At 56.2% G+C, this 12,480-nt stretch overlaps 1 protein-coding gene across 3 annotated transcripts; it reads right to left on the reverse strand.

Moving 5' to 3' along the window:
• Window positions 1-850: 850 nt before the first annotated feature.
• ST6GALNAC4 (ST6 N-acetylgalactosaminide alpha-2,6-sialyltransferase 4) lies at window positions 851-10,628 on the reverse strand. 3 transcript variants are annotated; one of them, XM_033192020.1, is made up of 6 exons: window positions 10,387-10,625; window positions 9,994-10,080; window positions 7,954-8,235; window positions 5,586-5,998; window positions 2,961-3,068; window positions 851-1,532 (listed from the first exon to the last, which is right to left on the reverse strand). In XM_033192020.1, the coding sequence occupies exons 2-6, from the start codon at window positions 10,003-10,005 to the stop codon at window positions 1,343-1,345; spliced, it is 1,005 nt and encodes a 334-aa protein (XP_033047911.1). In that variant the 5' UTR covers window positions 10,006-10,080; window positions 10,387-10,625; the 3' UTR covers window positions 851-1,342. The 3 variants fall into 3 exon arrangements, with proteins under 3 accessions (XP_033047911.1, XP_033047920.1, XP_033047930.1); XM_033192029.1 differs by having other exon boundaries at window positions 7,954-8,139; window positions 10,387-10,623; XM_033192039.1 differs by lacking the exon at window positions 2,961-3,068 and having other exon boundaries at window positions 10,387-10,628.
• Between the last annotated feature and the right edge of the window lie 1,852 nt (window positions 10,629-12,480).

Here is a 12,480-nt window from a genome sequence, read left to right on the forward strand (position 1 = left end):
GGGCCTGGGTAGGGGCCTCAGGGATTCCAGTCAACAGCTTCTGGGACAGCTGGGCTCAGTGGATGACCGCTGCAATCCCAGCACTTTGGGAGGCCGACGCGGATGGATCACCTGAGGTCAGGAGTTTGAGACCAGCCTGGCCAACATGATGAAACCCCATCTCTAATAAAAATATAGGCCGGGCGCGGTGGCTCAAGCCTGTAATCCCAGCACTTTGGAGGCCGACGCGGATGGATCACCTGAGGTCAGGAGTTTGAGACCAGCCTGGCCAACATGATGAAACCCCATCTCTAATAAAAATATAGGCCGGGCGCGGTGGCTCAAGCCTGTAATCCCAGCACTTTGGGAGGCCGAGACGGGTGGATCACGAGGTCAGGAGATCGAGACCATCCTGGCTAACACGGTGAAACCCCGTCTCTACTAAAAAAATACAAAAACACTAGCCGGGCGATGTGGCGGGCGCTTGTAGTCCCAGCTACTCGGGAGGCTGAGGCAGGAGAATGGCGTAAACCCGGGAGGCGGAGCTTGCAGTGAGCTGAGATCTGGCCACTGCACTCCAGCCCGGGCTACAGAGCGAGACTCCGTCTCAAAAAAAAAAAAAAAAAAAATACAAAAAATGAGCTGGGCGTGGTGGCACGTGCCTGTAATCCCAGCTACTTGGGAAGCTGAGGCAGGAGAATTGCTTGAACCCGGGAGGCGGAGGTTGCAGTGAGCCGAGATCGCGCCACGGCACTCCAGCCTGGGCAACAAGAGCAAAACTCCATCTCAAAAAAAGAAAAGCTTCTGAGATTGTGACAGGGAAAGAAGCTCTAGTCTCCACATTAGACACATGACCACGCTAGAGACAGTGTCCAGAAAACACACTTTTACCCGTACGTTCCTGATACGGCCCCAGCAGTCACAACTCCAAGGCCCCTTCACCCAACGAACCCCAGGCTCTTGGCTGCCCCAACCAGGGCGGCCGGCCTCAGAAGTGTGGCACCAAAAGGTAGTAGGGGTGGCTGGGGAGGAAGGACCAGGACTGGCACAAGGTCATGATGCTGGTGAGTAGCGGGCCATCAGCCCCAGGGACAAAGGCCACTTGACAGACCTGGAGGTGGGGTGAGCCCCCAAATGCCATGAATTACTCAGGGACTAGAGGTGGAGACACTGCTCCTCGCTCCACTCCCCTTCAAGTCATGAGGCCTGAGATGGCTCCAAGTGTCGCCAGAGTGGGGCACCCCACCCAGCACGTGGCAGAAGGCAGGATCCATAAATTAAATGTTTTTGTGGAGTGTGATGGCCTGGGATGGGACATCCCAGAGGCCTCCCAACAGCATGGCGGCTGGCAGGGCGACGGAGGCTACTCAGTCCTCCAGGACGGATGGGCGAACACGATGGGCCTCTTCTTGGCCCAGCGGGAGAAGACTGCCTTCTCAGTGATGAAGCGGTGGGCACTTCGGGGCGCCTGCTCGTGTGCCAGGTACATCTGACATTCATCCAGTCGGCCCTTCTCGAAGTAGTGGTAAGGCACTGAGGGGTGGCTCTTCTCCCTGTGGGGTGGGGAACAGGGCTGGTGTGGGACAGAACTCACTCACCTCCTGCCACACCCTGCTGCCTACCTTGACCACCCCTCGCCAGGCCCATGGGCTCATGGAGACCCATGCCTGATCCCTGGGAAGGCCAAGACACATAGGGGAGTAGCAAGTCCCAAAGGCCAGGGCTCGAGTCCTGGCTCTGCCTCTTGCTAGCTGGATGACTCTGGGCCAGAGATGGACCCTTTGAGCCTCACTATCCCATGTGTAAAATGCAGATGGTCACATCCACCTTCTAGAACAAGCGCGTAGATCAAGAGATGGAGACTGCAAGCACCCTGCTAGTGGTGTTGGGCTCCTGGTGAGGGAGGAGCCCCTCATTCCCATGTCACAGAGCCACCTTGCACGCCCACCTCCCCATCAGCATTACAGGGGCCAGCCGTGTGGCCAGGGCCATGGCTGGGGCACAGGGACACCTGTCACCTGGGTGACCTGTTCTGAACCGGTTAGTTTCCAGGATATTGAAATACAATAACATAGGCCAGGTGCGGTGGCTCACACCTGTAATCCCTGATCCCTGGGGAGGCCAAGGTGGGTGGATCACCTGAGGTCAGGAGTTCGAGATCAGCCTGGCCAACATGAGATCAACCTGGCCAACAGGTTTAGTAGAACCTGTTTCTACTAAAAAATACAAAAAAATTAGCTGGGCATGGTAGCACGCGCCTGTAATCCCAGCTACTAGGGAGACTGAGGCAGGAGAATTGCTTGAACCCGGGAGGCAGAGGTTGCAGTGAGCCGAGATTGCGCCACTGCACTCCAGCTCCAGCCTGGGCAACAAGAGCAAAACTCCATCTCAAAAAAAAAAAAAAAAAAAGAAAGAAAGAAAAGAAATATAATAATATAGTGATGGTACAAAATCATACCATAAACATATTTGAACTTGATGTCATGCTGGTATATAATATCAAATAGTATATATATCAAAAATCATATATAATATCAAAAATTAAAACATATAAAATATATCACATATATGTGTGTGTGTGTGTGTATATCTATTTAGGCCCTATTATATATATAGGCCCTGACTGTGGTAAGCACTTTTGTGGATTATTCCTCCCCTAAATGTTTCAACAACCTTCCAAGGAAGATGTGACTCTTTTCTCTATTTTCCACATAAGGAAACAGAGGGTCTGCAGGGTGGCATGACTGGCCCGTGACCAGCCTGTGGCCACAACCAGCAGCACTGGAGTTGTTGGTAAGGCAGCCTGTTTGACACTGAGCTCTTTCCCAAGGCCCAGAGCCCAAGGGGTATCTGTGCTATGGTCACCCACCATGAAACCCACATACTCTGTGCCCCCACAGCTCCCTAATCCTCTGGCTTAAGGCCTGGGAGGGCTCACAGTTCTCCCCGTGTCCCCGCGTGCCCGGCCCGGCCGGTCTGACCTGCAGTAGCTGTCGCTGACCATCCCATAGACCACAATCTCCTCACACAGCTCCAGCGCGAGGATCATGGTGAACCAGCCAGTGCTGAGGAAGGAGCCCGACTGCCTCCTGGGGGTGGGTGGGGGGGACGGGGGGACGCTGTCAACATGGGGCCACGTGGTGGCTCCAGGCCCCAGTGGCACTTGGTATTTTCCCAGTCCAGGGCTACGCACCTCAACCTCTTGTGGGGGACCCTGGAGGAGTCTGGGGAGGGGGCAGAGCCAGCCCGAGGCCAGCAGTGGGTGACAGGCAGAGCGGCACACAAACCCAGGCCTGATCACCTCCTCAGCACCCAGCGGGGCTTGGGCCCAGCTACGCTTTGCAGGGTTTGAGCAAACGCCTGGATGATGGGTGTGGGGGCTCTGGCCATGTCCTCTCCTCATCTAAGGGACCAGGCCTGGGGAGACAGCAGGAAGCAGCAGGGCACCGAGGTTTGAAGTCGGGGGGGGTTGTCTAGAGTCCAAGGATCTTCCACTTGAACCCTGGTTCTGCTATGGGCATCACATTTGCTCATGAACCTCTCTGAGCCTCATGACCGGTCTGTGAAGTGGAGACAATTCTAGGGGTTATAGGGAGGGAACACTGTCAGCCCTGCCCCCATGCCCCCATGCCCCCATGCTCCACTTGGAGTCACGGGCTGGGTGGTGGCCCCAGCCTCAGCTCTCTGGAGGCAGCAGCCCTGGGTACCCTCCCAGCCAAGGACCACTGCCCTTGACCTCTACAGGGCAGGTATGAACTGGTTCATTCGTTCAAACTGAGCCCCACCCAGGCCCTGTGCTGGCCCTGAACCTGCCTCATCTGGTGCTAACATTCCCAAGGGAAGGAGACAAACAGATAAACAAGTAGCTAGGAGACAAATCTACAAGTAAGATGATGGCAGAGGGTGACACCTGCTGCCAAGACAAGGAAACAAAGGAATGGATAAAGAATGCCAGGGTGGGAGGCACTCCTTCAGATGGGGTGGTAAGGGCGGGCTTCCCTGAGGAGGTGACCTGAGTAGCAAGAGGAGCCTGTCATGGGAAGATCTGGGAGAACGAATTTCCAGGGAGAGGGAACGGCAGGTGCAAATGACTGCAGGTAGAAATAGGCATGGATGTTTGAGCCCCAGACAGCCAGTATTGGTAGAACAGGGAGAGTGAAGGAGACACAAGGTCACAGAGGCAGGCAGGGGCAGGATCACGCAGGGCAGGCAGGCCAGGAGTGGTAGGGGTGGGAAGCCTGCAGCTTAGGTCAAGGTGGCAGCCATGGGCCATTGTATGTGGCAGATAATGGTACAAGGGGAGTCAGAGGCATAGCCCAATTTTCTGGTGAATACACCAGAGGCTGACTGTTCTGTCTCCTGAGCACAGAGGCCGGTGCAGGAGCAGGCGTGTGGAGGAAGGACCGGCAAGAGTCATGAGTGCGCTTTTGGGTATGACATAAAATGAAACCTTGAATGCAGAGTGCTTCACCCAGTGCCTGGTGAGCAAAGAGGGCTGTTATCGCTCTGTTTTGTTTTGCTTTTTGCGACAGAGTCTCACTCTGTCACCCAGGCTGGAGTGCAGTGGTGTGATCTTGGCTCACTGCAACCTCTGCCTCCAGGTTCAAACAATTCTCCTGCCTCAGCTGCTCTCCTGAGTAGCTAGAATTACAGGCATGCGCCATCACACCTGGCTAATTTTTTTTTTTTTTTTTGAGGTGGAGTCTCGCTCTGTCGCCCGGGCTGGAGTGCAGTGGCCGGATCTCAGCTCACTGCAAGCTCCGCCTCCCGGTTCACGCCATTCTCCTGCCTCAGCCTCCCGAGTAGCTGGGACTACAGGCGCCCGCCACCTCGCCCAGCTAGTTTTTTTGTATTTTTTAGCAGAGACGGGGTTTCACCCTGTTAGCCAGGATGGTCTCGATCTCCTGACCTCGTGATCCACCCGTCTCGGCCTCCCAAAGTGCTGGGATTACAGGCTTGAGCCACCGCGCCCGGCCTGCACCTGGCTAATTTTTATATTTTTAGTAGAGACGGGGTTTCACTATGTTGGCCAGGATGGTCTTGATCTCTTGACTTCGTGATCCTCCCACCTGGGCCTCCCAAAGTGCTGGGATTACAGGCGTGAGCCACCGCGCCTGGCCCTAATTTTTGTATTTTTAGTAGAGATGGGGTTTCACCATGTTGGCCAGGCCGGCCTCAAACTCCTGACCTCAAGTGATCCTCCCGCCTTGGCCTCCCAAAATGCTGGGATTACAGGCATAAGCCACCGCACCCGGCCTCTAACTTTTATTATCCAGAAGGGATATCAGAGACCAAGTTAGACAGACCATTCCCTCCAGAGAGAAGCGCTCCCTCCTGCCCCTCCACACACTGCCCAGTGCTTCCCATCGGGTGCTCAAAAGGCCTGATAGCCCTCACCACCATTTGGGATTCTAGACCTGTGTGACAGTTTCCTGAGTGACATCCCCTCTGCCTCCTGCCCCCCATTAGAGGGCAGGACCATGTCTGCCTCCATGAGTGCTGATCTCCCGGGCGTGACAGAGCAGAGCCCTGATGGACAAGAGACTCGCAGAGAATGAAGGTCCCCAGCTGCCAGGGAGACCCCAGCAGGCAGGCCCCAGGCTCACCGGTTCTTGCCCGTCTCGTCCTGGAAGATTTGGTCGCAGTAGGCCATCATGCGCTCAGTGAAGGTGTATACCTGCAGGCCGGGGTACATCCTGGTGAGCTGCAGCAGCGTGCGGTAGGTGCGGCCGCCGAGCACCCGGTCCATGTGCCTGCCCTGGCCCCACACCACATAGAGCGTGTCTCGGGCCTTCTGGAAGTAGTGTGAGTAGTTGCGCAGCAGCAGCGGCACGCTTGTGTGTGAGATGACACGCAGGGTACTGCGCTGGCCCACGTCCGCCTCAAAGCCCATGGTGGGCGCCTGGTTCATGCGGAACACGCATTCGGCACCGTCGATCTCAGCACCCAGGCCTGAGCCCAGCATCTGGCCGGAGCTGGACACCACAGCACAGCTGCGGCAGGGCTCGCGGACCAGCGGCTGCAGGGCGGGCAGGGAGAAAGAGAGAGAGGCATGAGCATGCAGCTTACACCCCCTGCGCCTCCCCCAGGAATATCCACCAACCTTACTTGATCAGGTGTCGGCTCGAAGGACTGTTATTAACCCATTTTGCAGGCTGGGCAGCAGGGATGACTTTCCCAGGTCACAGTGATATCCAGTGTCAGAGCTAAGGTTCTGCACTCAGCCCCCCCACTTCCTCATCAGCCGTATTTGTGGTCCTCATTCCTGTCGCTGCCTCTGAGGCCCTAACTGTCTCTACATAATGAGTTCTTATGAGGTTTGCTTGAGCAAATATTTACAAAACACTTAGAACAGTGGCGGGCACAGACTGGAGGTCATATAAGTATTTGTTAAGCAAACATGAACCTCACTTCTTCAGAATCATTCTTAGGCCACCCCCTCCCCTGAGCATGCCTCACCCACACTGTGCCCAGTTTCTAAGTAAAAGCAGGGTCATCAGTGCCCAGGACAGCTGTGGGACTCCTTGGTCTTGAGCCTGAATCCTGGCTCTGCCCCCTCCTAGCTATGTGGCCCGAGGCCAAGTCACTGGCCTCTGTGAGCCTCAAGTCTCTCATCTGTAAAATGGGGAAGAAAACATCTGGGCCGGGAGTGGTGGCTCACACCTGTAATTCCAGCACTTCGGAAGGCCGAGGTGGGTGAATCACCTGAGGTCAGGAGCGAGACCAGCCTGGCCAACATGGCGAAACCCCATCTCTACCAAAAACACAAAAATTAGCTGGGCGTGGTAGCATACTCCTGTAATCCCAGCTACTCAGGAGGCTGAGGCAGGAGAATCCCTTGAATCTGGCAAGCGGAGGTTGCAGTGAGCCGAGATCGTGCCACTGCACTCCAGCCTGTTGACAGAGTGAGATCCTGTCTAAAATAAATAAACAAATAAAAATATAAATGCAAAAGAGAAAGAAAACAACATCTGGCCGGGCACAGTGGCTCACACCTGTAATCCCAGCACTCTGGGAGGCTGAGGTGGGTGGATCACTTGAGATCAGGAGTTCAAGACCTGCCTAGCCAACATGGTGAAACCCCATCTCTAAAAATTAGCCAGGTGTGGTGGCGCATGCCTGTAGTCCCAGGGCAGGGCTAGGGCAGGCACATGGACCTGGTGCTCGGTGGCTGCACCTACCACACACTGCTACAGCTCACCCGGATGTACCCCGGCTTGCAGGTGTACACCTTCACTGAGCACATGAAGGCCTACTGTGACCAGATCTTCCAGGACGAGATGAGCAAGAACCGGTGAGCTATGCGGGAGGCTGAAGCATGAGAATCACTTGAACCCAAGAGGTGGAGGTTGCAGTGAGCTGAGATCGCATTACTGCACTCCAGCCTGGATGACAGAGACTGTCTCTCTCTCTCAAACAAACAAACAAACAAAAAACAATTTCTTGGCCGGGCACGGTGGCTCCCGCCTGTAATCCCAGCACTTTGAAAGGCCAAGGCAGGCAGATCACCTGAGATTGGGAGTTCGAGACCAGCCTGACCAACATGGAGAAACCCCGTCTCTACTAAAAATACAAAATTAGCCAGGTGTGGTGGCGCATGCCTGTAATCCCAGCTACTCAGGAGGTTAAGGCAGGAAAATCACTTGAACCCAGGAGGCGGAGGTTGCAGTGAGCCGAGATCGCGCCATTGCACTCCAGCCTGGGCAACAAGAGCACAACTCTATCTCAAAAAAAAAAAAATTTCTTCTTAGAACCTAGGGCTCAGAGCCGAGATCGCACCACTGCACTCCAGCCTGGGCAACAGAACAAGACTCCATCTCAAAAAAAAAAAAAAAAAAGAACCTAGGGCTCAGAGAGGTGACATGATTGGCCAGGATCACATGGCTGGTGAGCAGAGGGGCCAAGTTCAAGGTCCAGCTTGGGACAAGCCCAGCTGTCACTACTCACCCCAGATGCATTGCCTGGCCCACTTACCTTCCCATCTGGCACACTGCTATATCCACTGAAGTGCAAGGGGCCTGGCACGGTGGGTCTGGAGTCTGTGGAGAAGTGGTGGTCCAGGCAGGTGGCCAGGCAGAGGGGCAGGCCGGCCCAGCAGCACAGGAGGATGTAGACGGCAGAGAAGACCACAGAGCACAGGATGATGAGCACGAGCCGACCCTGAGGGAGACAGTGGCCACGGGCGGGTGTATGCGGGGAGGGGCTCCCAGAAGCCCCTTCAGGGCTGCACCTGGCCTCCTGGGTCTTGAGCAGCTCCTAGAACAGCAGCAGAATCCAGTCTCCACCCATTGGGCCTTACCTGGGGATGCCAAGCTCTGGGCACATAAGGCCCTGGAGATAACACTGTCATTATCCCCACCTTCTAGACAAGGAAAGCAATTCGGCGTGAAGTGAGTAGTACGAGGCCATACAGCAAATAAGCACCACAGTGGGGCCTTAAATACAGGCTGGAAAGTCCATATTCCTAACTGGAGGCTGGGGTGTACTATGTGACCTGTGGCTCTCCATCCCTCTGGGCCTGTTTCCTCCTCTACAAACTGGGGACTGATAACGCCCACCGTGTGAACTTACGGGAGGGGCAGTGAAAGTGTTCCGTATACTGTAAAGTGCTGTGCACATGACAATGGGAAAGTGGTGCCTCAGAAGGGCCACCAGCTCCTTCAGCCTAGGACCAGGGCTGCTTAGTGTGGCCCTGCCTCCGCCCCACCCCCAGCTGACTCAGTGGCCGTCTGATAATCAGCAGGCCAGGTGGCACAAGGAGATTGGAGCAAATGTCCTTCAAGAAATGGCTTTAATAATTGAAAAGCTGGTGCCTGGAGGCTCCTGCCTCCAGAAACCATGTGCCAAAGGCCGTTGGAACCAGGAAGCTCTTCTAGCCATCCAGGCTAGGCCCAGCCTGGGGCTGGCCCTCCTGGCAGACTTAGTGAATGCCTCCACCACCACCACCAAGCCTCCCAGGAGGGGAGGGGCTTGGTGGTAGCAGAACTGTAGGCTAGTCACTGGGCAGTGGTCCTCCCTGGTCACCACCTGTGTCTCTCTGGGCTCCAGTTTTCTTTTCTTTTTCTTTTTTTTTTTTTTTTTGAGACAGAGTCTCGCTCTGTCGCCCAAGCTGGAGCACAGTAGCCAGATCTCAGCTCACTGCAAGCTCCGCCTCCCAGGTTTACGCTATTCTCCTGCCTCAGCCTCCCGAGTGGCTAGGACTACAGGCGCCCGCCACCTCGCCCGGCTAGTTTGTTATATTTTTTTAGTAGAGACAGGGTTTCACCGTGTTAGCCAGGATGGTCTCGATCTCCTGACCTCGTCATCCGCCCGTCTCGGCCTCCCAAAGTGCTGGGATTACAGGCTTGAGCCATCGCACCCGGCCTGGGCTCCAGTTTTCTAGACTCGAGGCACAAGTCCCTAGGCCACCCTTCAGAAGCCACCGAGCCGTTGGCTGGTGCTCTCCGAAAATCAGAAGTGGGAAAGTCGCCCCCACCCCCCACCCCATCACCACCACCCACCCCAGCACATCCTGCCCGAGGCCCACCATTTTCTGCCCGTAAAGCTACATCAGCTTCTAAAAATAAGTCTTTTCTGTGTGGCCAGCTGTGCAGGGGAGGTAGTTCTGCCTGACACCTGCTCCCCTGCCCATGAGGAACCAGAGACCTTGACTCAGGCAGTCGAGATGAACTGTCCCCCCACATCCAGCTGTCTCTCTCCCACAACCCGGGGCTTCTGCGGTAAAGACAAGAGTGGCTGAACTGAACTTTCACATCCCCAGTCCCAGGTAGGCCTTGCCTGGTTAGCTCGTAGTGTTACCTCCGTTTTACAGGGATAGCAAGGTACTGATACCACAGAGATGCCACCCGCCTGGGGCCACACAGAGGGCTGGACTTTGAGGCCATTCTGCCCTTCTCTGCTTGGCAGCAGGGAGGTCAGAAGTGGCAGTGGGTCCTGGGGTGGAGAGGCTGCTGAGCTGCTCCGCCGGTCGGGGTCTCTGCGTTCCCTGGAAGTCCTCCTTCTTCCACCACTTACCGGAGCCTTCATGCTGTCGCTGTCCCTCGGTAGTCTAGGGGCTGCTGTCTCCAGGGCTGGGGCTGGGAAGGGGTGGGAGCCAGGCACCTGCCAAGACCCAGAAACTCAGAGCCGGGAGGGGTAAGGCAGATGAAGTTCTAGGCTATCGGGAAAACTGAGGCAGGGGAGGGTACAGGCCGGGGTGAAAGCACATGGCGCCCTGGAATCCAACCCCTTGACGTCTCCAAACACCGGAAGGCAATGTCCCCATCCTAAAGGAGCAGGACTCAGCGACCTTTGCGAGACCTCCTGCCAACCCAAGAGGCAGCGAGGGGGCACCCCCAGCTCAAGGTCACCAATCGGGTCTGGGGCAGAGAGAGCCAGAAGCCCGGAATTCCACCCCATCTATCCTACCTCTCTACCCAGGGGACGAATGGAGAGGCCGGGGGAGGGCAGGACGTGGGATTTTCACCGCCCTTCCAGATTCCACTGCCGCATCTCCCGGCCGGGTGCTAACCGGGCGTGCAGGCTGGGGTTCGCAGGAGGCTCGCGATCCGCTGCTCGGAGCTCCATGGCCCCCGGGCCGGGCCGACCGGACTGGAAGCTGATCCGAGCGGCCAGAGGCAGGGGGCGGGGCCGGGGCCGGCGAGGACGGGCGGAGACTCGCGCGCCTGGGGCGGGGCCTGCGCGCCGCAGGCGGATCCTACGAGCGCAGCCTGCGCGACCTGGGGAGGGCTCTGCGCGGCCGGGACGGGGCGGGACGTGAATGGCTGGCGGCGAGGCCTCCAGCTAGGGGCGGGGCCTCAGGGCCGGGGGCGGGGCTTCAGGGCCGGGGCGGAGTCTGAGTATCAGCATCTCCCTTTTCTGTCCTCGGCATTTCCAGCAGGCTCCTGCCTGGGCGAGGCTGTCGGGCCGCAGGGGAAAGAGACCTAGAGTGTGTCGGGGGCCACCGGGCAGTGGCGGCCTGGATGTCCGGACTTGAATGTCTCCATTTCTGAAATGGTGGTTAAGCAGGGAAATTAAGCGGGGCTTGGGGTCAGGCAGTCCACGTTTCAACTGGTAGTGTTGCTGGACTTATCAAGTAAGATACAGAATGCCCAGTGACACTGGAAATTCAGATAAACAAAGAATACATAAGTTATTTTCAATATGATTATTTTATTATGATTATGTCAGTGTGACATTCACCTGAGCCTGTTTTTCTCCTCTGAGACCCACGTGCAGAAGCAGCTCCTGTCACAGCCAAGATTCGAACCCACGCTGTTTCACTCCAGACCCGGGGCTGTGACCACCTACTCTTACCTCTCAAAGGCTCCCTCGCTGGAATGTCCTCAAATCCAAGTCAAGTTAGCCCAGGCCCCGGGCAGATGCCGCAGTGTGTCCTATTGGGGTCCCTTGGGATCTCAGAGGCAACTGCCTTCAGGCGCCAGGCTGGTGGCAGAAAGCACTGGGACAGTAGCAGGGGTGGGCCTATGGGGAAGTGAGAGGGCACACTCTCCGTCTAAGTTTTTTTTTTTTTTTTTGAGACAGCCTCTCTGTTGCCCAGGCTGGAGTACAGTGGCACCGTCTTGGCTCATTGCAACCTCCACCTCCTGGGTTCAAGCAATTTCCAGCTAACTTTTGCATTTTTAGTAGACAGGGTTTCACCATGTTGGCCAGGCTGGTATCGAACTCCTGACCTCAAGTGACCTGCCTGCCTCGGCCTCTCAAAGTGCTAGGACTACAGGCGTAAGCCACCACGCCCGGCCCTTGTTTATGATTTTTTTTTGCAAAATATTGCATTGGCCAGAAAGATCATCTCCCCATCCCTGCCACACCCACCTCCTCTGCAGGGTGCTGGCCTGGGAACCAGCTTGGGCTCCTTCCCTGGTCTCCATTTCAAACTCCTTTTTCCTTTTTCTCAGAGGCTCAGGCCTGGGCTGGATGCCACGGTATCTGTCCCCAGCTCAGCAACCTTCCCAGTCTACCCTGCTCCAGGTTCAAAGCCAAATCACCCCTGGGCCTGGTGCTGTAGGACTCTCAGTGCCTGTCCAGGGGCTGGGAGGAGGGCTGCTGTAGTGGCCCTGCCCCCCAGGGGCTTCCTTTGAGCACACACTCTCCTGTCTCTGCCACTCCAGCCTGGACACACGTGGGGAGTAGTGGTTCACCCTCAGTCACCATGGCTCCTCACTCACACAAGGCAGTATGTCCCCAAAGCCAGAGCCCTTCCTTCTCAGTCCTCATTCTTCAAGTTTCTTTGCTCATAGGCCCAACCCTGAGGGCACAATGGTGAGAATTTCCCTATGGATTCATACACTGCCCACAATGGCTGGTGAGGTGATGATTCCTTCCCCAGAGAGGCAACTCCACCCTTGCTAGGGCCATATGGAGACAGCAGCATGCCCAAATGGTCCGGGCTCCCAGGGGAGATGAGGATCATAAGACTACAGTGGAACAGTGACCGGGAAGTCCTACAGCCCCAGATAAACATCTTCACTTTGCTTTTGGCAAAAACCTACTCTGCTTACC

The sequence above is a fragment of the Trachypithecus francoisi genome, unplaced genomic scaffold, assembly GCF_009764315.1.
Source record: "Trachypithecus francoisi isolate TF-2019V2 unplaced genomic scaffold, Tfra_2.0 Contig01585, whole genome shotgun sequence".
Lineage (NCBI taxonomy): Eukaryota > Metazoa > Chordata > Mammalia > Primates > Cercopithecidae > Trachypithecus > Trachypithecus francoisi.